The following is a 26105-nucleotide window of genomic DNA, read 5'->3' on the forward strand; positions in this document are numbered from 1 at the left end:
AACTTTTCTGTCCGCTCCCTTCTCATCCTCCTTCCTTTTGGTCAGGTCTTCAACCCTGTCCCTCTCACTGTGACACTCAACAAACCAACCTGAACAAATCTAAACCACAAATAACACACAGAACCAACAAATTCCATTCTTTTGCTTAATAACCATTTGGCTTCAGCCAAATGTCACCTCATCTCTCACACCTGCTCTGGTCCTGTGCTCTTCTTACTGATGTCTAAGTTCTAGAGCAAAAAAGATATTTGCAGTTGTGTGGGCCTCGGTTTCCCTGTCTCAGAGCAAAAGACATCCCATATCCTTTCCCATGGAGTCTCCTGTAAATTCATGGGTTTTACTTACTCCATGAGTGCTCAGTCAGTGCCCCAGAGCTCTGTGACCGCATGGGCACAGGGCAGTGTTTTAGGAAAGTGCTGCCTGGCATTCTGGAGAAAGAAACCTGGAGAAAGAGCAGTTTGGCTTGAGCCTGCTCTGTGTGGCCCAGCAGCTGTGGATGAGCTCAGAGCAGAGGTGGGTGAGCCACTGTTTGCCCAGTGTGGGCTGGGCAGACGTGCTCCCTCAGAGTCTGTACTTCACTGGGGATCAGTGGAAGATTCTCCTGCATGAACCTTCCTCCCAGCAGCTGAAGCACTCCCTGCTCTCTCTCCTCTCCAGCTGCCGTCAGCTGCCCCGAAACAGAGCTGGTTTGGGGTTTCCCCACCAGAGCTGGTATTTCAGAACTTTGTCGCTCGGGAGGTGTCGGAAATGGTGCTGTCTCTCATGAATAAGGACAAGGTAAGTGCTGGCACCCAGAGCTTTGACGCTGTGCTGGAAGAGGAGAGTGCTCTCATTCCCTGAGTGTACAGCAAAGCAAGTTATCTGCTGCAGCACATGCAGAAGAAAATGTCTTAGCACCTTCTTCTGCAAGATGGTGGAAATCTTCCTGTGCTGGGAATTGTCCCCATATTTTGGCCAGGCATTGATGGTGTCTATCCCAAAGGAGTTTCCTTCTCTTGAAAGCTCTGGATTGACTGGAATGTTGAGGGCTGTGCAGTTCTTCCCTGCTCTCATGCTTTGCCTTGGGTCTATAGCACACCCTGTGTGTCCTTGGTTAATCTTGGCTCCTGGTAGGAATCTCTGCCAGTTTGGCTCCCTTTGTGCAGCTCACAGCCAAAGCTCAGGGGCTGAGCCTTCTGCACTTTATGCTGGAATCACTTCTCATTAATGGCATTGGCCCTGCAGGAACCGTGTTCTGAAAGAGCCCTGCAATCAGAGTGATGGAGCAGAAGCAGTGAGAGGCCTTTAGGTGCCACTTGAGGCTCCTGCTCAGCTCCATCCAGCTCTGCTCAGCTTTTCCAAAAGCAACACGGTGCTCTGCTTTCCCTTTGCAGAAGCACAGCACATCCAAAGCCATGTGCTCCTGGAGGTTTCCACCTTCACCTGAAGAAATTGGCATTGTTTTGCAGTTTCCCAAGAGAGCTGAGAGGGAAAAAGTTGAAAAATGTCAATTGTGTTCCACTGTAAAGAGGAAAACTTGAGACCATTTGAATTTCAGTCCGGGAAACATTTTCTCAAGTGAGGCTTGTGCCAAGAGTGGGCTGGTGGGAGGAGACAGGAGGGAGTCCAAATCACCTGGTTTAGACTTTTGGAGAGCATTTTGGTGCTCAGGGGTTGATGAGATCAGTGTGCTAGAAAATGCATGTGTGCTGTGCACGTGTACCCCAGAGGGCCGAACCTGGCCTGCTGGCTGCAGGCAGGAATGCCCAGCAGCCCAGCTTGCCTGCACAGGCAGCAGGAAGCCCTGGAGAGCCAAGATTGGCTTTGCATACTGGAACCACACTGTCAGTCAGTGCTGGTCCTGTTTCTCCAGGCAGAAAATGCCTCTGAAGCCCCACGGTCAATAGCCACCGCCTGTCTGTGTTTCTGTCACTTTTGGCAAGCTGGTTGCTCTCATGGTTTTATGATTCTTGCTTGCTGCTTTACTGCCCATTTAAATTCTCTTTGCCATCTCCTTGTTTTAGGGATTGTCTTGCTGTGTTCATTCCTTCTTTTGCTTTTCAGGTTTGCTTTTATTCTCAGTAAGACCACAGTGTTTGGTCTCCTGTCTTGCTGCTCTGCCTGCCTGACTGTATCCCCAGAAGGTCCCTACCCAAACCTGATCTGCTGGAAGGGAATTTCTTCCTTCCCCCACAGTAATGGGCTGGTTTGCTTTTAGGTAGCACATTCCCCCTCTGGAACATGACCACTTCATGGCTGTGTGCAGGCAGAAGCCAGCAGGTTTTTTGGCCTTGTTGAATATGCAGGTGACTTGGTTCAGGTGCTGTGTCTCCATCCTGCTGGTGCTGACCTGCTCGGCCCTTCCTTCCCAGCAGGCACTGCCCTACTGCCCCTGGCCAAAATGCTGGAGCCAGAGAGAAGGGATTCAAGTTCAGCCTTGTGAATGATGTGCCTGTGCCTGCTCAGCTGAAAGTGCTTTGGAAAAGGGGCAGGGGAGGGATGTTAGCAGGCCATGGACAGGTCTCCTCTCGTCCTGTTTCCACAAGTGGCAAAATCATAATTTCATGTCTTTGCTGCAGTTTCTTCACGTGGTGAAGGTCTCCATGGAGAGCTCCCCTTACTTCCAGCTGGTGAGCTCCAGCGATGCGTACCGTGCCGTGCCCCCGGGCGCCTCTGCCCCTGTGCGCATCCGCTTCACCCCCAGCAAGAACAGGGTGAGGCTGGAGGAGCCAAAGCACACAATGATCTCCACAGCCATTGTTTTGCCTGCACTCTGGCTCCAGCCCATTGCATGCTGTGAGCTGGGCTCCAGGCGTGGGCAAGCAGCCTGCAGCCAGTCACACCTTGGCACTGCTGGCAGGCACTGCAGCCAGGCCTGACAGGCTCTGCTTCCCCTCCCTGCGCATTGCTGAGCATTGCCAAGGGAAAATGCACAGGAAACAGGGTGAAAATGACAGAGGGGTGTTGATAGATGTTGGGCCATCTCTAGGTCCAGTGGAAGGGGTTTCATTCTGATGAAAAACACCAGAGGAACAAAGAGGTCAGAGAGCTTTCCTCCTTCCTGGACTGCCAACAGCTTCCCTGCCTGCCCCTGGGCTGGAGCAAAGCCGGTGCTTTGTCACCCCCTCTGTTGTGCAGCCTTGCAGCTGTGCTGTCCCAGAGCACAAGTGAGCATGGCACAGCTGCAGGGCCAGGGCAGAGGATGTGCTGTGCCCGTGAGCCCGGCCTGGCACAGGCACACTGGGCCCTGGGTGCCCTTGGTCAGCAGGAGGTTGCTGAGCTGCAGGGCACTTGGACACCTGCCTGAAGGAGCTGGTGTAGGGCAGGTACAAGCTGCAGGCAGAGCTGTGAGCCCAGAGGCCATGGCAGTGACACTGCTGGGGCTCTGTCTTCATGCCTGTCCCTGTGCTTGCTCTGTCAGCTGGCACCCGTTCCGTGCCAAAGGTGCTTTTGCGGGGAGGTTTGAACAGCAGTGCTGAGGCCCTGGCAAGTCTGATCTCAGTGCTGGGATCTGGAGGGTTCATGTTCTGATCTGGAGGCTTGTTCATACAGAAGGGTTGAGGGCGTGGCATGGAAGGGAGGAAGCCTTGCAGGGAACAAAGAGAGGCCCTTTCCAACAGCATCCTGCTACCTCTTAGCACCGTTCTTCTCCTGACTTGGTTGGACAGGCAAAGTTAGAGGGGAGTTGTGAGGCAACTGATGTTTCTGCACCAGGCCAGAGGTGCAGGATGTCTTTGGGTGCAGCTGTTTTCTCCTCTTCCTTTTGCTGCTTCGAGTCAGTTGAACACTTTGTCCTATTCTCAGACAGTGGGAATATAGAAGCCTAAAGAGCTATGTCCTGTGTTCCCCAGCTCCATGTTGCTTAGAAGGGGCTTAGGAATTCTTTAACATCATTAAAGTTTAGAGTAAAAATGATGGTGGCCTAGGGCTGTTATCTCTATGACCCAAGTGACACAAGAGCTGAATGCCACTGAGACAGATTTTGCAAAGTGCACTGGTGCCTTTAAAATGTGACATAGTAGTAGAACTTAGTGTTCATGTGAGGGTGCAATAGGTAAATTGATGCCCTGGAAGGGGTATAGGAAATGGTTTTTCTTCTGCCATGGGGATGGCACTAAATGTCCTGTGCTGAGCCAGTTTCTTTTCCTGCAGGATTATTGCCACGAGCTGGTGTGCCTCACTGCAAGGGAAAGGATCGTTGTGCCAATTCGGGCCATTGGTGCCCGAGCTGTGCTGAACTTCCCTGCCCAGCTGGACTTCTCCAAGTGTCCAGTCAAGGTCAGCACCCAGCAGACTCTGCTGGTGCGCAATGTCGGTGCCCGGGCAGCTCGGTACCAGCTGAGAACCCAGAGGTGAGGCAGCTCATCTGTCCCTGTGCAAACACCTTTGGGTGAGAGCGGAGTTGGGAAAGAGCTACAGAAGGAACCAAGCACCGGATCTGCTGCCCTGCAGCCTGGCTGGAAGTGAGCAGGATGGAAGGCATCTGCTCTTGCTTTCAGTGGCCTTGGAGCTTTCTGTGTCCCAGATTTCCTGGAGGCTGCTGGAACATGTTGGGAGCCGGCTTGCACCCTGCTGAGCACAAGCAGCTTCTGAAATGCTTCCTCAGCACTGTCAGCCAAACAGAGCCATTCTCTGGGAGGCCACAGGCACGTGGCTTTGCAGTGGTCCTGGAGGGGACCTCTGGAAATCATCTGAGCAAACACACTGCTCAAAGCAAGAGCAGTGTCTGGGGGTTGCAAGGTGCCATTGGGAGACATGGACCTGTCTTTAGATGCCATACAAGAAAACAAACATGTCAATGGACCTAGTTATAAAAGCAGAAGAAAACAACCTTTTAAAACCCCCTCCATACCTTATCTTTTCTGCCTGTCAGGTGCAGTAGTGATTCATTGAGAGGATGGATCTAACAGGATGAGAAGTGTCTTAAGGAGCAGCTCACAATTAACAGAGAAAAGCCCAAAATTTAGCTTTCCAGGCCCATCTCTTGACAGCGATTTTAATTTGGTTCTTACAGTGTCAGGGATGTCTCCTTCACAGCTCTTCTAGCTGTGGGCTCAGGGAACAGTTTAGTGGTGTTGGCTGAAATTCAGAGGAGTTAAGTTTAGCTGTGGAGCTTGTGTCTTTGGGTCTTGGGGAGCCAGGTGTGTGTGAGAGATGACTGCTACAGCAGGAACAGAGGAGTCTGGTGGGTAGAGCCCAGGGATGGAGGCGATGCGGGGGCTGATTTGCACTCAGTTTTTCAGTCCTGACAGCTGAGTCCTGAACTTGGCTGGATCCTCTTCTCCTGATAATTTGAAAAGAAGACACCTTGTATCTCAGGCAAGCCCTGAAGTCATCCCTGGAATGTTATTCCCATCCTGCCACCTGAAGGCAGGAGCATGTAACATGGGGCAGGAGTGGGAAGGGAATGGAATGGAAGGTAGTGCTGAAGCCTGGCCAGGGATTCCCCTAACTGGCAGCTTCTCTATTGCAGTGAAATTTCTGGCCAAAGACTAAGAACAGAATGCTGTGCCTTGCCCCCAGCAGGCCCTTATCCCCCCAGCCCCAGCAGAGCTGCAGCAGTGCTGGCATCAGCCCCGGGGCAGATGCAGGAGCACGAGCACTGATCTGGCTCTGGGGCTGCTGGGGCCTTGTCTTTCCTCCCCTCCCTCCAAAGTCTCACGTCCTGCACATGAACATTGCTGGCCCAAGGCTTCTCCATCAGCCAGCAGTGATGTTCTCACCAGTGGCAATGGGAACAGGTCAGCCCATAATTACAGCAAGAGGTCCTTAAGGAGCAGAACCTGAAGCGAGTTCATCAGCTGTTACTACTGACATGAACAAAGTTCAGCTTGCCAGATGTTCTCTTTGTTTTTGTGTGTGATGCATTCATCAGCAAAGTCCCCAGAACACATTTGATGTGACAGATTGACCAGCAACAAAGCACCAAGGCCAGGAACTTTTGTTTCCTCACTGGGGCTGTAGAAGGGCACCAAGCCCAGCAGCTGCTGGGCAGAAGCACATTTCCCCTGAGCTGTCCCTGAGCATCAAAGCACAGAGTCTTGTGTTTGTCAGGCAAGAGCTGTTTACCTGGTGACTAAATCCTGATTGCTCCTGTTAAATCCAAAGTGCACCAACGCATCTGCATCATTATTTCCAACACATTGCACAGAGTTTCTCTGCTGGGCCAAGCAAACAGTTACCAGCCTGCATGACAGCCCAGAGTCCCAGACTGCATTGCTGGTAAACACACAGAAACCTCCGGTTCTGCCTCCTTGATGTGCTCCTGCTCATGGTGCTTCATTTAGCTGGGATTGGACCCTTCAGACTGTAAATGGCATTGTCCTTTTGGGTTTCCATGTCACTGTATTGCTCTAATCTGCATTTGCACTCTTTCAGAGTTTTGATTACTCCTTTTCTTAGAGCAGCTTTCATTGAAATGCTTAGAAAAGTTGCCCTTTTTCGGCTAAATCATGAGGATTTCAAATTAAAATAAACCAAAGAAGCACACTGCAAATTCAACAGGAACTATTCCTTGGTCTTCAGGGAAAAGTTCCTTCTCCCTGTCTGATTGCTAGGCTGTAATCTCCCAGGACAGGGAGTGCCCTACCATTTGCATCTCTTGAGATGCGATTTATAGGCAGTACGAAAAGAGAAATTCCTGAGGCAGTCAGTGTCAAGTTGTGCATGCAAATAGCTCTGAACCCTCTCTGTGCTTTTCACAAACCATTCTCTGATGGGATTGCTGGCAGTGGGAGCCTTGAGCCTCATTGCAGAGAGCTGGATGCAGAGTATGGGGAGCTGAGGCCCTTTAACCCCCAGGATCTTGTCAGCAGTGGCTCAGTGGCTGTTTGTGATCCTGTCTGTTCTGTCTCTTGTGCTGCCTGTGCTTGGTTTGCTCCCTGCTTGCCCAAGGGAGCTGCAGGGAGCTGCAGTGCAGCAGGAATCTCATGGCCAGGCGTCCCCAGGCCTGACCCCTCTCTCTGTGTTGCAGTCCTTTCTCCGTGGTGCTGGCCACAGGAGCTCTGGGCGCTGGTGACACCGTGCAGGTGACAGTGGCATTTCACCCGCTGGCCAGCGGTGCCCATTGCGGCTCCCTGGCCGTGTGCTGCAGCTCAGGTGAGTGCTGGGCCCTGCAGGGCACAGGACAGTTCTGCACATGGCTCCCTGCTGTCCCATCCCCTGCATTGCCTCCAGAGGTGCCTCCCCTGTTCAGCCTTACCCCAAAGCAAACTGAGAACTGCTTGGTGTTTAGGGGCTTGAGAAAGGCAAAGATTTTTGACTGCTGTTTTGCTGGGACTTGCTGAGTGGAGGAAGGAGGAACTCTGATTCTCCACTACCATGTGGCTATGCCTGGGTGAAGTTTTATTTGATTCCTGGGCAGTGCTGTAGGTGAGGTCTCCATCAGACTCTCTCCAATGCAATGGATTTCTTGCACACCTCTGTCCCATATGCTGCTTCTCCACTGGCTTGTCACAGGCCCTTTTTCTATGTGGCCCTTACACATAGATGTAGTTTCTGCCTAACAACATTTTCAGGCCCTCAAGTTCCTTTTTTGTGACAAATCAAAACGAATTCTTCCCTGACCCCATTTCCCAGGCTGTTCAAGCTGTTGCAAGCCTCTCACATCTATCTCCCATTTGATTTCTAGACTGAGGGATCCCATTCAGTAGAATATAGAAACTGCTCTGTATTCACTAGTCTTTCCTTTGTCCCTTTCTTATTTGATCTGAAAAGCTCCAGCTTGGTTTTTCAGATCAGAACAATATAAAATATTTAAAGTCTGATGTGGCTGTGGGTTTGGACAGGGAGATGATTTTCATGGTGCTCATTCTGTAGTGGTTTGTCACATTGCAGAGCCAGGCTGGTTGTGTTTCCTCACCTGTGTCCCCTCCTGCTGTGGGCTGTCACTTCACTTGTTCCTCTGGGCCTCCTTTTGCTGCCCACCTGCCCCCAGGCATATTTGCTGGTCAGCAAGAAGGGATCCAAGGGATCAGGAGAGACAGGAGTCTCCTGGGATGCCCGGGGAGAGCCTGGGCAAGGCGGGACTGAGCAGGGCTCCTCAGCCCTGTCACCTGAAGGACTTGGATGCAGAAATCCTGGTGATCTGAGTGGGTCACCGGAGCACATGGACCAATCTCCCTGTCCATCCTGTCCCCTTGGGGCCAAATCTCTACAAACACCCTCAGAAATAAGGTGTTTTAGGAGGTGCCCAGGACATCCTCACGCTGTACACACAGAGCTGAAGGATGTGATCAAGGGAGTGGTCCACAGAACTGCTCCTTCAGCGCAAAACTGGGACACTTTCTTCTGTGCCCTGTGCTTTGCTCTGTTCCTTGTGCTTCCATCAGCCAGTGAGCTGAGCAAAGACTCCCCTTTGCTTTGTTCCAGGTGAAGAAAGAATCCACACAAAGCTCCAGGGAGAAGCTGTAGATGTCATCGTTGGGCTGAGCACAAATTCCGTGGAGTTTGACAAGACTTTCACCACCATGTCAAGCCACAGAACCCTGTTCATTGAAAACAGGAGTAACATCACAGCCCACTTCCAGTGGAAGGCTTTTTTGCTACTGAGGAAGAAGAGAATGAAGAGAAGAGGAGGTTGGTTTGAAAGATGCATTTCAGTGAGATACAGGCCCAAGACTGAAACTAACGAGTGGCCTCAGGGGATGTTGGTGCTTTTGAATGGTTTAGGCCAAGTGAACCATTCCTGGCACTGGGGTGTGTGTCCCTGGGCTTCAGGAGCTCAGCACTCAGCATTCCAGGTCATTTATACTCCAACCAGGGATGGCATTTTGGGAAGGAAAGGTTGATTGTGATGACTGGATTTCCTCAGGTTCTAATTGGGCTCTTGTCTCTCTAATCTTCTTTCTACATGACCTGGCAACATCCTTAGACATTTCCTGAGTAGCCAGTCCCTCTTTCCAAAGGTGATACACCCTATTTTTTCTCTTTAGTTCCTTCAAAAGCTCCTTGCCCATGCGGGCTGCTAGTGTGTCCCTGTGCTGCTGTCAGAGAGGTTTTGTGCTCTCAGAGCAGAGAGGATTTTTTGTGAGAGAAGATAGTGCAGGATCCTTTCCCTCTCAGGACATTCTAGTGCCGTGCACTGAGATGGGATCCAAAAAGCTCTGGCTCATGAAAAGGTCTCTCCAGGAGTTTGCTGTCTCCCTCCTGCACAGCAAAGTTCCTTCCCCTCTCAGAGCCTCTGTTTTCATGCATATTGCATATAAAAACTTGAATGTCCCCGAAGGGATTCGGTGCCTGAATTCATCAATTTCCTGTGGAAGTGCTCTGGGATGCTCTTGTGAAAGGCAGAGGAGGGAACGGGGCAGGTCCAAAATGGAAGAAACAAAGAGTGATGCTGGTAACACGTAGCTGCAAGCCAGCTTTGTCTCCCCTTGCCAGGGAAATGCTGCAGTGGGTGCTCTGTGATCTTTCTGTGCCCCCCCCCCGAGCAGCTCAGTGGGAGGAAAAGCCACTTGAAATGGCTGGTTGATTCTCCCTCAGCTGTGGCAGAGGGTTTGAGGCAGGAGGCTCTCTGGAGGGATGCTGGCTTTGCAAACCTCTGCTGAGCTTGCAAGGGTGGAGTGAAACTCCCTGCTGGGCCGGGGAACAGCAAGTTGTCCTCTGATCCCTGTGGGACCCTCGTGGCTTGGGCTCAGCCTTTGCTGGGGAGCTGCTGCTGCTGCTCCTCCCCAGGTGCTTTGCTCTCCTGCGCTGACACTTCTCTCTGCAAATCTGTGGCTCATGAAACCATCTGCTGGCCTTGTCTCTCCCTGGGGCTGCAGGCAGTGTTTGCTGCGGCCGCCCAAAGAGGTGTCCCAGGAAAACTTCCCAGAGGAGAAAGAAACAGAGAAGGTGAAGGGCTTTTGTGGAGATCACAGTGCCCTCCTGAGCAGCATGGACCAGGAGAAGATGGCAAAGGTGCAAGAAGACCCCATGCTGTTCTCTGATGACATTTTTTTCCTTGAGCCAATGGTAAGTGATAGCTCAGAACATTCTCTTCCTCCTCCTCCTCCTCCCACCCTACTCCCTACACCCACCCCTTCCCCGGCTGCGGTCACTGGGCAGATCCTCAGCTGGCTCCATGTGCTGGCAGGGAGGACATGGAGTTTCTGGTGAGGCTGCAGGGCTCGCTGCTGAAAGCATTTGTGCCCTGCAGGCTCCAGGCAGGGCTGGGAGCCTGACAAAGCCCAGCTCTGCTGCCAGGCTCGAGCTCAAGGCACTGCCTGCGTGTCCTGTCAGTGTCCCAGGGAGCAGTTCTTGTAGGCAGGGGCTCCCCCCACACGTGGGGCTCAGCAGAGGCTGTTGGAGCACTGCCAGCTCACACACTGACCTGAAGCTTGCAATTGTTCTCTGGCAAAAGGAGGCCAAATTCAGCCCAAGGTTAATGACAGAAATGCCATCCCCTCCTGTAACCATGCCTTGCACTATTTCTGAGTGTCCCTTCCAGTGTCATCTGTGAGCCTGGACACCAGGGTGGAAGGCTGAAATGGGCCTTTGGAGTTGTCCTGCACACAGGGACAGAAAACCTTTTCCTTTTCTGGTGATGCAAGCAAACTGCCACATGCTCCCATCGACCAGAGCCTTTATTCTGAGTACTGGCATTGTGAGAGATGATGAATGCCTGGTGTCTGCACAGTGGAACACCCTTCTCATCTTGGAGTAAACCCTACAATAATCCCAGCCTCTGCTTTCTTTCAGTACAGGTTAAACTAATATTTTTATTTCCAAGGAAGGGGATCATGTTCTCTTCTTGGTTACAGCTATGGTCCATCTAAGGCCAAGAGCCAGCAGGGCACAGTGGCAGTTGCATCCCACTGTAGCTGACAGCAGCATGATGTGCCCAAGAGCTTGTGTCAGAGCAGCAGGAATATTGTGGAGAGTGGGAGCTGATCAGCTGAGCATTGAGAGCTGTGTTGGGCTGGGTTTGGAGTGTTTCCTTGGCTCCTTGTGCTGTTCACTCATCAGTGATACTCTAAACAAAGGCTTACAGGAGGGTGGTGAAAAGAAGCAATGTGAAGTTTGCAGAGCAATGTTTTGCTGTCTCTTTCTGCTGCAGGAGGGAGAAATTGGGCCGAATTGTTTGGCTGAAATGAAGGTGACCTTCAAACCCCTGGAAGCACTGGAGTATGGAAGTGTGGCTTACTGCAGCATCTCAGGTGCAGCTCCTTTGCCCTGCCTCTCTCCCCCTCAGTGAAGCCATGGTGCCAGCCTGAGCCCACTGGGCTCCCATAGAAGTGCTGGGAAGGGTCCCTGGTCAGCAGGGCAGTGCTGGCACATCCCCCCTGGCCCTGCAGCTCCCAGGGAGTCTCCCGTGCCAGGCCAGGGCTCAGAATGCTGTGTGTGCCTGAGTGATCCCAGAACAGCCCAGGCAGTGCAGGGAGAGGTTTTCATGCCATGGCTTTGCCAGCATTCCCTCAAAGGCCAGAGAGCTCCAGAGCAGAACAGCTTTAGTGAACAAGCACTCAACCCCTGCAGGTGCCTGGCCTCCAGGATGGCTCCATTTGCCATGGATCCATCATCAGGAAGCAGGAGCTGAGTTAGAAATGGGCTCCCTGAGCCTGGACCACCTCCCAGTGCCCAGACAGCAGCAGAGCAGAGGGGGCTGAGCCCCACTGAGCCCGGGCTGTTGGTAGAGGGAGCAGCCTTGGCCAGCAGCTGCTTCTCTCCCTGTGTGGGAGTTGTCACCTTGCAGCTCTCAGTCTGTGGCAATAGAACACAGTGCTGAGTGTCACAAGGGGAGCACTTGGGCAACAAAGTCCTGTGCTCCTGGGCCAGGGAGTTTGGGAATTGCCAAACTCTGTAGGAGCTTTGTGCCTGCACTGAATGGATTTCAAAGCTCCTCTAGGTGCATGGGAAGGAAACCACAGAATCACAGTATGGTAAGGATGGAATGGACCTTAAAGATCATCCAGTGCCAAGGCCCCTGCCATGGGCAGGGACACCTTCCCCTAGGAGGGGAGCTCCAAGCCCCATCCAGCCTGGCTTGGAACATTTTCAGGGCTGGAACCTCCACAACATCCCTGGGGAACCTGCTCCAGTGCCCCACCACCCTCACAGGACAAATTTCTTCCCTAATATCTCACCTAAATCTCCTTTCTCTCCATTTCTACCCATTACTCCTTGACCCGTCACTACAGGCACCAGAGATGTTTTAAACTCAGCAAACTGGTGGCTCAAATTGGAAAGCAGCCCAGGGAATGGGTTAGAAATTGCAAGTCAGCCTCAGGGGATATGTCCTGAGGGAAGAGAAGGGTCCATATCTTCTCCTGCAGCATCAGGAGCTGGTTGCATCCAGCTCAGAGTCAGGGACTAGCACTGAGGCAGCCTGGAAAATCCAGTGTAGCAGAGGGAATGATTGTACTGCAATGGACATCTCTCCCCAGGCCATGAGAGCAGGCTGCCCCTGCAGCTCAGAGGGGAAGGCCAAGGAGCCTTGGTTGAACTCAGCTCTCCTACTCTGAACCTTGGGAATGTTTTCATCAACACCTCCCATGTCTGTGAGGTGAGCAGCAGGGCTTGGGATGGATCCTGATGGCTCCTGAGGCAGCAGCAAGCCTGGTGCAGCTGTGGACTTGCTGCCAACCTGGGCAGCTGTGAGCAGGGAATATTTGATGGACTGCTCAAATCTGGGGGGTCACAAAGGTGTGTCAGTTGTTCCTGGAGCACCAGTCCCTTCTTTTGGGCAGCCTTCCTTAGGGATCAGCTGGGAGGCTTCCTGCAAAACAACCCCTTAGCACATGAAACCAACACTGTCTCCCAAAGCTGCATGTTCAGAGGCTTGTGTGGCAGTGCCAGACACAAGGCACCTTTGGACTGGGCTCTGCAGAAGCAGCTGCAACAAACTGGCTGCCTTTGAGCTTCAGCCCACTGCCAACAGCTCCCAGCCAAGTGTCTTCTGCTTATTGCTGCAATCACAGGAAATCCTTGGGAGTTCTCTCCCTTGCTGACCAGTCCCTCTGCACACTTCAGCCTCGGTGCATCTCTGGCTCTAGAAAGAGAAAAGTGTTCCTGGGAATAAAGCAAAGGGGTTTTCTACCTATTTGCCTCTCCCCCAGTAGAGTCAAGCTTGCAAAACTTCATGAGGCACTGCATCACGGCAGACACTTTCAAAAGCTTGGCTGTGGATGGGAAAGACACGCTGAGTTTTCTCACCAAAAGATGGTGCTGTCTGTACGTTTTGATGCTGATGCCTCATTCTCAAGGTATTGTTTTCATGGTCTGGGAAAAGGTGAATGAGCAGATGGTGCTGTTGGAGCTGTGCTCACTGGGGCAGCAGCAGCTCTGGGGTGATTCCCTAGGCAGCTGCAATCAGCCCACGTTGCTCTCAGCACCAGCTCTCAATGCGCTTGGTGCTGCTGAGCAGAGGGGCACTGCTCTGTGTCCATGGGATAAGCCCAGGGTGACTGCAGTTCTGTGGAGTTGCCACTGCTCTGCATGAAAACCCAAAGGCAGAACTTGTCCTGTTGTATCTTTGGACTTGTGCCATTCAGCAGCACAAAGCTTCTGCCTTTTCTGGGTGGTTATTGCATCATTAGACAATAACTCACAAGAAGGGAAGATTCCACACGTATTTCCATTTTGCTTTCTTGCTGCTGCAGGTGAAACTGATGAACCAAGGAGCTCTTGATGCTCCCTTCACCTGTCTCTCTTCAGCCACCAACCTGGGCTTGCTCTTCAAGTTTGCCCCCGAGGAGGGCATCATTGCAGCAGGTGGGAGCCAGGCTGTGCAGATCTCCTTCAGAGCCACTATGCTGGGGAGCTTTGAGGAGGAGTTGCAGTTCAGTGTGGCTGGATCTCCTAGGCCTGCCATCCTGACCATCAAGTAAGGACCCTGGGAGCTGGGTGGGCACATCTGTAGCTGTCTCTGGGACATCCCCCACCTGCCTCCTTTTGGGGTGGAGCAGAGGAAAAAGGTGTTTCCTGAGGTCTGAATCTCTGCTCTGCTGCTGGCATTGCTTTAGTGTGAGGCGGCCTCCTGCCCTGTGTGGTAGCTGGGAGCTGGAATGACTCCTCCCTGCAGGGATCTCCGTGTGCCTTGGGCCATGGCAGGCAGTGGGATGGATCAGCTTTGGGCAGCAGCTGCTCTGGGATGTCCCACCTGAACACCCAGCAAGGCCCCCAGGGCTTTGCAGATGGGCCAGCCTGGCTGATTCTGCAGCAGCAGCAGTGTTTGTAAAACCTTGTGTGAATACTCCGTGCCAGATGGGCAGCAGCAGCCTCAGCTCACCTCTCATGGCCATGCTGTGGGGCACAAGCTGTGCCCCCAGCTCCTGTGCACAGAGGGCTCTGGTGCCTCCTTTGCACAGCCAGCAAAGCGCTGATGTGGGAGTCAGGAACTGTGCCAAGGACTTGGGCACCATCCCGTGGGCTGGTGCCATGGCAAGAGACAATCCTGGCCCAGGCACAGGGAGAAGGGCGGATCATAGAGGAGGCAGAGCTCAGTGCTCAGCACCACAGCAGCGTGAGGCCTTGTCCCTGCCAGCCTGAGCCATGTGCTGCAGGATAATGGAGTGGAAGCAGGAGAGCTGATGCTGGCTGCTCTGCAGCTTTGGAGCTGGGCTGCTGCTCTTGGGCGGCACTGGCTCAAGGCAGTGAAGAAATGAAAGCAATCTGCACTGGATGATACCAATGAGATAAGGGAGATGGGTAAAGAAGAACAAGGAAGTTATTCCTTAGCAAGAGAAAAGTGGTGAGCACGTGTGCCCATAGTGGAGAAACAATGATGCTGCCTTTGTTTTTGGAGGAAAAGTGCTGCTTTTTACATTTGGAAATCAAGAGGGAACCTTTCACCATCAAATAATTGATTCTCCTCTGTCCCTCCCCCAAAATGGCCATGGGGTGTTTGTGCATAAGCAGCTTTCTCCTTGAGCAGGGGCAGGTGTCTCTTGTTGAGATGTGCAGAGCAGAGCCAGGGGCAGTCCTGTGAGTACAATAGAGGACACAGCTCACTGGTTCTTGATTTTGAACCAAAAGGCAGAGTGGGCACTGATTGGCATCAACCATGAAATCAACTGGTGAATGTTGTGCAGCTTCAAGTGCTGATTTCAGTGGATGTTGGTGGCTTTTGGAGTGTCTCTGCTGAGTTCAAGGGCAGGTGAGGGGCTGTGCTAAATTCAGGACAGCCAAGTTTGGTTGTTGAAGCTCTTGCTCTTGGCTGTGCCAGCTGGTGCACTGCTGACAAGCTGGTCCTTTCCTGTAGGATTCATCTGTGCCCTGGGTAGAACTGTTGCTGCTCTTTTCAGAGGATGTTTGGGAATGCCCTGGATTCGTGTCTCAGAACAGTGTCTGTAATGATTGTGTGGGTCAAACTCTCTTGAGAAAGCTCCTCCATGGGAACAGCAGTTGCAGCTCAGAAGGAGCAAAGCAGGGAAGCTGTGGCTGGAAGGGCTGCTTACAGAAGTTAGTGGGGACACCTTGATGTCCATGCCATTGCAGATGGGGAAACTGAGGCACAGAGCCATGTCTGGGTGTGTGTTCAGGGTCCTTCATGGGACCCTCAGCAACCCAGGGGCTTCTCCTGCCTGCCCTGTGCCCAGAGCCCATCAGGGGCTGTTGGCTGCTGCCCCTTGGCTGGAGCTGCCTCCTGTGCCCAGGGCCCTGTGCTGAGCACACGGGGCTGTGTTGGTTGGAAACCCAGGGTGCCCTGAGCCCGGGTTTTGTGCCCCCGAGCCACGACAGCCGGACCTGTGCAATGCCTTTAACCGAGCCATTGCCTGCTCTGTCCTCGGCCTGCAGGGGCAGCGTCACTGCACCCAGTTTACACTTCGACCTCGCTGAGCTCGACTTCGGGGACATCTCCTTTGGTGAGTGTTCCCTGGGCTGGGACACAGCCTCAGGGATCTGTGCCTTCCAACAGAAAAGCATCCCTCACTCCTGCTCTGCCCCAGCAGCCTCTTCAGGCTGTGAACTGCAGGGCTGCTGCTGCTGCTGCTCAGGGGGCATTTTGCCATTGTGAGATCCAATGGAAGCAAGGAATAGAAAGGCAGAATTTTCTGGTGTCTCTGTGCTGCTTTAAAAGACAGATGTCTGCCAAGGAAGGTGGGAATCTTGCTGCAATGGAAAGGTGAGCCCCTCCCTCCAAATGATTATCCCTTTGAAATGACAGGGCTCCCAGGCAAAACTGTGGGAAAGGGAATAACAGTTCTTTGCTAGACTATCTCAGGAGAGCACAGACAAGAAGGCAAGAACAGACATTTCCCAGATGCCAAGTCCTGTTTTTCCCCTTTGGTGGAGGTCTGGTGACAGCAGGAGGAGCTGTGGGCTCTGGCAGGGCAGGGATCCCCCCCAGCCGGTGCGGGAAGGGAAGGGAAGGAGGAAATGCTCCTTTTGCAGAGCCCCAGAGGGCAGGAGAATGCGGGCAGTGCCCAGCAGCAGCAGCAGCAGCAGCGGGGCAGGCAGGCAGGGTCGGTGCCAGTGCTGAGCTGCAGCCAGGGCAGCCCCGGGCCAAGCACAAACCTCCCGCAGCAGCAGCGGCCGAGCTGCGACCCCCGAGCGGGAGGAAGGGAAGCTCCGCTCCCTGCCCAGCCTCAGCTCCCACTGCACAGCCGCCCACGGCATCACGCCACAACTCCCAAAAACCCCCAAGGGAAAGGCCCAGCCCAGGGCCAAAACCGCCCAAAACCCCCCAGAACCCCTTCCCAGACCCAGGGCACCCTTCACGGCCAAGCCTAAAGCCACAACAAAGAAGTTCATGAACTTCTGAAGGAAACTCATTGCCTTTCTTGAGCTGCTTCTTCCCCAGCCTGCATCACCACGGAGGTGCTTGTCAAGTTGACTTTGGAAGGAATGAAACAAGAAAGGCAACAGACGGAAATATGGGTCTGAAGCAGGAGACTGATCCTGCTGAATCCAATTTCATGCCTAAGGGCTCTTCGGCTGAAGGCAGCTGTTGTATCTTTGCTTCTTTGTAACTGTTGACTGTTGTCTGCATGTGCTGGCCTCAGTCTCATTGGAGGTTTTGACATCTGGGTTTGTCCTTTTTGTGCCTCTCTTGCCTCCCTGCTGGAGTCCCTGCTGGAGCTGGCAGTGGTCACTTGGATGGGCACAGAGAAGCTCTGGGCTGCAGCTGCAGTTGTTTTTCCTCCCCATCTGTGTCCCAGTGACTCTTGGTGAGCAGGCCTGGGGAGAAGTCTCCTCCCCACAGAGCTGGCCAGCCCAGCCAGATGTGCAGTGCAGAGCAGGCTGTGGCTGCTCTGCGCGCTCTGCAGGACATCCCCACCATGAGTGGCTGTATCTCTGGCTTTGCAGGATGGAAAGCAAATCTCAGAGCCAAAGCGGGGTAAACCCTTGCAGGGAGCACTCTCAGTGCGCAGCACGGCTGTGATGTCCCTGTTTGTGGGCTGAGGTGGGACCTGGTTCCTGATTGCTAATCTCAAAGCAAGGCTCGGCTGTGCCCCCAGCTGAGTGGGCTCTGAGCTGTCGCGTGCTCAGTCTGTTTGGCCCAAAGCAAGAGATGCCTTAAGGATCCTGCAGAGAGAAGCTGCATTAGGGTGCTTTGCATCACGTTCTAGTTGCTGATCCCATCCTCACTTTCTTTTGCTGTAGCTTCTTCTCACTGACAACTCACTCTTTATATGTCTTGAAAAAGGTGGGAGTGTTGGCAGGCTGAGCAGGGAATTGGACAGCTTGAATTCTCAGAGTAAATGCTGGGTCTGGGTGCACACTCATCACTGAGAAAGAACTGGTGCTGGTTTGGGGCAGGTGAGGGAGCTTATCCCCATCCCAAAGAGAGAAGCTTGCAGTGTTCAGCAGGGCTAGGAGTGGGCATTTTCAAGGCTGCAGTCTGGAATCTGTGTCAAAGGGAACTAAGTGACGACTAATTCCTCACGCAGCTTCTGGGTAAGCTGTAGTTCAGATCATAAAGAGCTCAACTCCAATCCCACTTTGATCGTGCCAGGATCTTGCCCCCAGGATCATGCCCTGCTGGGTGCCTGAATGGCTGTTTGTGTCCTTGCCCAGGCTTTCCCTACACGCAGCGCTGCCGCCTCACCAGCAGCTCCGCGGTGCCCCTGACGTTCCAGCTCCGCATGTCGGACGATGGCACGCAGCCGGCTGTGGACAGCGTGGATCAGATCCGCAGGGACAGCGACCCGGCCTGGAGCAAGGGAATCCATTTCCATGTGGAGCCCAGGGAGTTCACCATCAATCCCAGCGGAGGCACCATCCTCCCCCAGGGACACCAGGACATCGAGGTGCAAGAGCCCGGCCACAGCCGCTGCAGCACCAGGGCTGGAGCTGCACTGCAGGGTGGGAGGGCTTTAGCTCTGGTGCCAGCTTGGAGCATCCTGGCACTGAGAGATCTGCACTGCTGGGAGGCCTCTGCTGGCTGGCTTAGTCGGGATGTTCCTCAAGGAGCACTGTTTGCTTTCCAAACTCATATGCTGAGCTCACAGACCTTATGGTCAAGGCCTGAAACCATTCTTGTGTTTTTGAGTGCGATTGATTTGATTGCAACGGGGCAGAGCAAGGATGAGGGCAGAAGGTGGCTGTTAGAGAGATGTCATTGTATCAAGCAGTGAGCTTTTCTTCTTGGTGTCATTTCCCCCCTCCTGGGGAGCAGAATGATTTGTGTTCACTGCAGGAAGCTCCAGTGGAGACAAACAAATCTGCAGCCATGTGTAGCGGTTCAAATTTATTGTATTGATTCCTTGTTAAGTGGTTTGTTCTGTTGTACCCCGTGGTGTCCCCGAGTTGGTTTACCCCTGGGTTTTACCCTCCCTCAAAGTTGTCCCTCATGCCATTCCCTGTCCCTTGTTCCAGCTCTTTCCCTGCCTGTCAAACCCAGCCCCTTTTGTTCCCCAACTTTCTTTGCCAATTTAACCTGGAGCCAATCCCTGTCTGCAACGCCCCTTTGGAATTCCCCTGTTCCTGGAGGCCCCATTGGCCCAAGTGAGCCATCCTCCCCACCCTCCTACCCAAAGTGGCCCCAGACACTTGATGTAATCCCCTCAGTGCTCCCCTGAGGATTCCCTTTTGGTTTGCTGTTTGTATCCACCCCCTGATTTGTGTCTGTACAAAAGCCCTTTCACAGGAGTGTCCAGGGCTCTTTTGGCTCTGATCCTTTTGCTTGGAATAAACCCTTTCTTGTGTAATTTCAAGACACAGATCCTCCTCCTTTCTCCTCTGCCTAGTCCCGTTGGTGGCTTCTCTCTTGCAGTGTAGAGCAAGAGGCTCTGAGGGTTCTGCTTGTGGTCAATGCCCAACCTGGGGCAGTTCTGAGGGTTCTGCCTGTGGTCATTGCCCACCCTGGGGCAGTTCCCCACTCCTGGCGTGGGGCCGGAGTTCTCAGAGCCAGCCCGGGCTTGGGGTCCCAGGGCAGCCATGAACTGCCCAGCACCTGCTGGGCCACACTTTGCCCTCAGCCTCCTGCTGTAAAGCTGAACTCGTTGTGGTCAAGTCAGATTTCCTTGGCATGGATGTCTTTGTAGTCAGATGAGTAATTGGCCCCTTAATTTGAATGCAGTGGTGCATGCAGCTGTAGTCTAATGTTTTAATGTAGCTGACCTGTGCCCTGATAGCAAGGTGTGTTTAACAAATGCGGTATTGCCAGAAGGCTTTTGTTACTCTGAGACTGTGCTCTACACATGGAGCAGCAGAAGAATGAAGGGCAAATCCTCCCTCAGGAACTGGAGGATATCACCCGTGGGTAATGAGGTTTTGGAAGGAAGAATTGACAGTTCTTCTCTTCCACCAGGTGACCCTGTGCTCCAACACGGTGATGGAGTTCTACCGGAGATTGCTGGTGGACCTGGAGGGTATTGGCAAGGGAGTGGCAGCCCTGATCATCACAGCCAGGTACCAGCCCTTGCCTGGCCTCTCCCAGGCACTGCCTTGCCCAGGCTGTGCTGGCTGCAGCTGCCAAGGAGAAGTGCTGCTGAATGCCCTCATGTTGTGCCAGCTGGACACGAGAACAGCAGTGCTTGGGCAGCAGCCTGTAGTGAAAAGCACGTTTGCTCCCAGCCCAGCACAGTCCTGGGCCCTCTTCCAAAGGCACCAGGAATGATATCATTGATTGGCCTTGTTTTTGGTGCTTGAGGTGGAACAAATTTCCTGAGGGCCTCCTCTCCTTCTGGCTGCAAGAGGTGGAGTTGTGCTGGTTGTGAGCACCGTGCACTGGTTTGGGCCACACCAAGCAGCTGCTGAGAGTCAGGCTCTGGCTCTGTCCATGAGGGCACATGGCAGGGGGGAAGTGGCTCCCAGCAAGAGTGGGGAGGGCAAGGTCTGACAAGGGGAAAGCAGTCCTTGATGTGGCAGGTCAGCTCCAGTTTTTGTCCTTGCCTCTGCTTCCCATTTTGAGCTTTAATGTTGTCAGAGTTGAGAGCAAAAGTCGTTGTTGCTGCAGCAGAATTCCATGCTGCTGTGCTGCTGTGGGTGTCAGTGTGATGCCCAGAGGGATGCAGCTCCCTGGTGCTGTTCCCTGTGCCAGGCAGAGCCATGCAGGCAGTGCCTGGGCTGCCACTGTGTACAGCAGGTGGAGCTGGGGCCAGGCAGTGCCTGGAGCTGTGCAGTGAAGGAGCCAGGGAGCTGCAGGGCCTGGCAGGGGCTGATCAGCCCCTCTGTGGGGCAGCTGCTGTCTCGTGCCCTCCAGGGCTGGGGCAAAGAGCTGAGTTCTCAGGCAGGGCAACAGCACCATGGCAGAGAAGGGAGTCAGTTTTACTGAGACACTGGAGCTGTGTGTTCCTTGAGCCTTAGGGAGCACTGATCCTTGTTGGGAAGGCTCCCCCAGAGCTCGTGGGTCACTGGCACTATTGCAGGAGTCCTTGCAAGCCTTCTTGGGTAAAGGAGGGGCTGAGGCAGCTGTGGGGCAAAGTGCTCTGCCTGGGGCACTTGGCAGCCTCTGGGTGCTGCCTCTCAGGGTTTGCCCCTCCTTGACAAGACATGTGGGAGTGGGAAGAGGTAGAAGGCAATTTATCCCTGCAGGGCTCTTCAGTGTGCATTTGACAGTGACCAATGTGTTCTGCTCCATTTCACAATCCTTGGGTGTAGGCATTCTCCATTCTCTCAGTATCTCTGATTGTCCTGGGCTCATCTCTTTGCCCAGGTGTCTCGTTCCTGAGCTCCAAGTGTCCTCCCCAGTGCTGCTGTGTGATGAGTGCCACCTGAAGGTGCCCTATGAGAGGAAGATCCTCATTAGGAATGCCAGCCACCTTCCTGGCTGCTACAGGCTTATTCCCCAGGTTTGGCATCACATCCACCTCCTCCTGTCAAATATTCCTGAGGAGATTATTAGGGGAACAAAGGGTTTGGATAAGACCTTGCTGCTTTCTATTCAGTCTTAAAGATCTGCTGAGAACAGGATCCTACCCCAGTGTTAACTTGAGGAGGCAGTTTAAGCTCCTGAGGAAACAGTTGATGCTCTAGTCCTCAGGGTGTTTTCCTGTGGGAGATCTTAGAGGGTTGTGAAAAGCTGCTGCACCCACAGACACCAGTGCCTGTGCTGGCAGCCTCCTTGCAGGATCCCCTGGGAGTGCTAACCCTACAATTCTTGCATCTTGGTTGTGCCTTTGACCTTTGTCCTGAGGAGCTTTAAAGGTGTGTGTAAGTTGCTGTTGTGGTGGACGTTAAGGAGCCTACAGTTTCTTGAGAGGTCCCTCTGAATCTGCGTTTCATTGTGTCCCTTCCAGAAGCGCAAGGAGGACTCTGCTGTGCTCTACTCCAGCCCCAAGCCCTGTGGGATTGTGCAGCCCCAGAGCACAGCAGAGATCCCAGTTGTGGTGGCAGTGCAGGCCCTGGGCACGCATCGCACCGACGTTCTCATCGGCGTGTTCGGGGATGAGAGAAACCCCCTGGTGAGGGCAAGGGGAGCTGTGAGCCTGTGTGCAGCTGCTCCTGGCAGGGTGCACGGGGACAGGGATTCTGCCGGGGAAAACAGGCACAGGCTGCTGGGGAGAAGGACAGGAGGGATGGGGGCACAAAGGGCTCCTGCCTTAGAGGTGGGAATCTCAGTGTCTGACACAGAATGGAGTTGGGCTAAGCTGGAATGCAGGGGCATTTGAGGTCATTATTCTTTCAAATGCTGTTAACTTTGGAAACATCTGTTTGAAAATGTCATCTCTCTGAGCGCAAGAGAGGATGTCAGAAGTCTTCTGGGAACCTTGAGCTTTCTGTAAAAGAAAGGAAAGCTGGCACTTGAAGAGTGGTTGCAAGGACTGAAACTTCGATTAAAACATATGGAAATGGCAATGCCAAATTGCCTGGATGGCACCGAACATCTGAACCCGGGCCATCGTGGCACTGCCTGTAAATCAGTGAACAGGAAGGAAAGGCAATGCAGGCTGTGCCAGGGAGCCTGAAGTTTGAGCAAACAGTTGCTTTTAACTATCAGGCTGCTTCCCTTAAAGAGGAGGGTTTCTCCCCACCAGAAGAACCAGTTGTTTAACTGTCAGGCTGGTCTTACCTAAAGATTTCTTGCAAAGATGAAAGCTTTCGGACAGTAATTTTTAGTTTGAAAGGTTCTCTTAGCTTAATCCTTTTCAATTTGGAGGTGAACATGTAATTTTCTTTTTCCCCAAAAGCCCAGCATTTCAGCTGGAGAGTGGTAGCTGTCCCTAAAGAAATATCTTGAGCAGGGTTGAGCTGTTGAAGGTTTTTTAGGTTTCTCTGTTGTGGTTTGTTTTGGGTTTTTTAAAATCTTTCTTGCTTGCTTCCTGGAACAGAGAGCACAATTACGGAGCTCAGGACGGCTGGCAGAAATCTCCCCAAGCCCAAGGCTGGCAGAGCTTGGCAGGATCCCAGCACCACAGCCTGTGTATGTATGGATGGAAGGATGGATGGATGGATGGATGGATGGATGGATGGATGGATGGATGGATGGATGGATGGATGGATGGATGGATGGATGGATGGATGGATGGATGGATGGATGGGGAATGCGACCTGAGTCACCTGGGAGTGTTGTAAAATGTCAACCAACCCCCCAGCGGTGTCAGGGGAACATTCCTGATAAATCCCTGGTGGAGCTGCAGAGTTTCTGGCCTTGGGCACTGGGTGGGCTGTGCTGGCTGGGCACTGGCTGGGTCTGCCCCTCGGTGTCTCAAATCTCACCTTTGTGCTGCCTTCTCTGTCTTTTCCTCTCCCACTGTGCTTTTTGCATCCCCACCAGGTGTAAATGCATGTCCTCTGTGATTGCTCAATGTGAGCAGTTGCAGCTGCTGCAGCACCTCAGTGCCATCCCTGGGCTGCCTTTAGAACAGACCTGCCCCAGCCTGGATTGGGAAGGGCTGGGTCAAACCATTTCTCAGTTCAACGAGCCAGCACCCAGCCAGGGGCTGCATCCTGGCCAGGAGCTGCTGGTGCAGGTGTCCCTCCCTCCCTCCCACTGCAGGTCCCTGTTCATAGTTATTTATTTTCCAGAGATGAGCTCCACCCACCTAAATTCAAACCCCCGCCACCAAAGGAGATGAGAACCAGTCTGGATTTCCCGGCAACTCGATGGAGGCACTTCAGGACTGGACAGGAGGAGGCAGCCTGAGCCCTGTCCAGGTTTAGACCAAATTTGGGGAAGAATCCCCCGAAGGTGCTCCGGTGGGAAAAAAGCAGATCCAATCGGCCCCTCCCCCCAACTGGTCCAGCAGGAAAAAATACCTCTCTGGAGAAAGGTGGAAAAAACCCTGTTTATTAAACAATAAAACCAAAACAATATCAAACAATGAGACCCTTGCCACTCTAAAAGAGATGACAAACTGGGAAAAGCCCGTCCCTGGGTTGCAGCTCACTCAGTCTCTGATCAGTCCCTCCGGTGCTGGAATTGTCGCAGGCCAGGCCTGGCCCGGTGGGCCACAGGTGCAGCTGCAGGTGCTCTCCTGGCTGTTCAGTCCAGAGCAGGATTCAAGAGGTCCAAAGAAAAGAAAATACACAGTCCAGGGAACTTCTTTGCCTCAGCTAGCTAACACTAACTAAAAAGCCAAAGAAGAGCTCTGTCCCGCTGTCTGTCCGCAGACAGCAACAGTCCAGGAGCAGGAATGTGGGGGAGTGGAGTGCAGTGTCTGAAAACAAACTGCGCACTTCTTCTCTCCCCCCTTCACTCTCTGGAACACTGTTAAAGGTGCAAAACTTATTACTCAACATAAACAGAATGAGACGATTGGGGATAAAAGCATCATATGGTCAACCCAGGACATTCCACCCCTTATCCCCATATCATCTGCTCACTACTAAAACTAATATAAACTCTAACTCTACAAGTACATACATGATACATCCATTATACAGCTATACACAGACAATGGTAATAACATTCAGCAAACAGTGATATTTACAGAGGTTTTATTCAACATCCAGATCTCCCTGATGTTCACATCGTGTTCTTCCATCTTTTTGCATTATCCACCACGTGCAACCTGGTCCCTGAGCAAAAAAACCCCACGAATGGGTTTGTCTGTATTCGAGGCAGGATTAATCCAAACTGTCTTCCCTAATAAACCTTTGACATGTACCACTGGGACATTGTCTCCATCTACTCTGTGCAAAGGCTCAGATTGGGCAGGGCCCACTCGGTTATAGAGCCTCGGGTGTGAACTAACCGGGTGGCTTTTGCCAGATGCTGCTCCCAGTTTTTGAAAGATCCCCCACCTAATGCTTTCAATGTGGTTTTTAACAGTCCGTTGTACCTCTCTACTTTTCCTGCAGCTGGTGCATGGTAGGGGATATGGTATACCCACTCAATGCCATGTTCCCTTGCCCAGGTGTTGATAAGGCTGTTCTTGAAATGAGTCCCATTGTCTGACTCAATCCTCTCAGGGGTACCGTGTCTCCACAGAATTCGCTTTTCCAGGCCGAGGATGGTGTTCCGGGCTGTAGCATGAGACACAGGGTAGGTTTCCAACCATCCAGTGGTGGCTTCCAGCATGGTCAGCACGTAGCGCTTGCCCTGGCATGTCTGGGGCAGTGTGATGGAGTCAATCTGCCAGGCCTCCCCATACTTGTACTTGGATCACCGCCCACCGTACCACAGGGGCTTCACTCGCTTGGCCTGCTTGATGGCAGCACACGTCTCACAGTCATGGATAACCTGAGCAATACTGTCCATGGTTAAATCCACCCCTCGGTCTCGTGCCCACTTATAGGTGGCATCCCTGCCCTGATGGCCTGAGGCATCGTGGGCCCATCGAGCTGGGAATAACTCTCTTTTATGTTGCCAATCTAAGTCTATCTTTGACACCTCTATCTTTGCAGCCTGGTCTACTTGCTCATTGTTTTGGTGCTCCTCATTAGCTCTACTCTTTGGGAACGTGAGCATCCACATGGCGGACCTTCACAGGTAGCCTCCCTACCCTGGCAGCAATGTCTTTCCACGCTTCAGCAGCCCAAATTGGTTTTCCTCGGCGCTGCCAGTTAGCCTGTTTCCACCTCTCCAGCCATCCCCACAGAGCATTGGCTGCCATCCATGAATCAGTGTAGAGGTAGAGCTTTGGCCACTTCTCTCTCTCAGCAATGTCCAGGGCCAGTTGAACAGCTTTGAGTTCAGCAAGTTGGCTTGATCCACCTTCTCCTTCAGTGGCCTCTGCCACCTGTCATGTGGGGCTCCATAGGGCTGCTTTCCACTTCCGGTTCATTCCCACAATGCGGCACGAACCATCAGTAAAGAGAGCGTATCGTGGATCTTCTGCTGGCAGTTGGTTGTATGGTGGAGCTTCCTCAGCCCGTGTCGCTTCTTGTTCCCCTTCATCAGCGAGAACAAAGTTTTCACCCTCCGGCCAGTTTGTAATTATTTCCAGAATCCCAGGGCAATTCAGGTTTCCAATACAGGCGCGCTGTGTGATAACAGCATTCCACTTGCTCCATGTAGCACTGGTGGCATGGTGTGTAGAGGGAACTTTTGCTTTGGACATCCACCCCAGTACTGGTAGACGGGGTGCCAGGAGGAGTTGTGCTTCAGTGCCTATTACCTCTGAGGCAGCCTGGACTCCTTCATAGGCAGCCAAGATTTCCTTCTCTGTGGGAGTGTAGTTGGCTTCAGAGCCTCTGTAGCTTCGACTCCAAGATCCCAGTGGTCGGCCTCGAGTCTCCCCAGGCACCTTCTGCCAAAGGCTCCAGGACAAGCCATGGTTCCTGGCTGCAGAGTAGAGCACGTTCTTCACCTCTGGTCCTGTCCTGACTGGGCCAAGGGCCACTCCATGAGCGATCTCCTGCTTGATCTGTGCAAA

The 26105-nt window shown here is 53.0% G+C and overlaps 1 protein-coding gene across 1 annotated transcript; it reads left to right on the top strand.

Moving 5' to 3' along the window:
- The first annotated feature begins 747 nt into the window (after positions 1–747).
- On the top strand, positions 748–23068 carry LOC134420902 (hydrocephalus-inducing protein homolog). Its single transcript, XM_063161307.1, has 14 exons — positions 748–777; positions 2559–2693; positions 4132–4331; positions 6953–7077; positions 8350–8626; positions 9744–9879; positions 13560–13783; positions 15697–15764; positions 17920–18152; positions 19655–19755; positions 21002–21137; positions 21585–21630; positions 21682–21749; positions 23063–23068. The coding sequence occupies exons 1-14, from the start codon at positions 748–750 to the stop codon at positions 23066–23068; spliced, it is 1785 nt and encodes a 594-aa protein (XP_063017377.1).
- Positions 23069–26105: the final 3037 nt, after the last annotated feature.

Source organism: Melospiza melodia, chromosome 7 (genome assembly GCF_035770615.1).
Source record: "Melospiza melodia melodia isolate bMelMel2 chromosome 7, bMelMel2.pri, whole genome shotgun sequence".
Lineage (NCBI taxonomy): Eukaryota > Metazoa > Chordata > Aves > Passeriformes > Passerellidae > Melospiza > Melospiza melodia.

Excerpts from the sequence above, each read along its gene's own strand:
- LOC134420902 (XM_063161307.1), top strand. The coding sequence starts at position 748 with ATGGTGCTGTCTCTCATGAATAAGGACAAG. Across the intron at positions 18,153-19,654 it reads AGGGACACCAGGACATCGAG|GTGACCCTGTGCTCCAACAC; the intron begins GTGCAAGAGCCC and ends CTCTTCCACCAG. Across the intron at positions 19,756-21,001 it reads GCCCTGATCATCACAGCCAG|GTGTCTCGTTCCTGAGCTCC; the intron begins GTACCAGCCCTT and ends CTCTTTGCCCAG.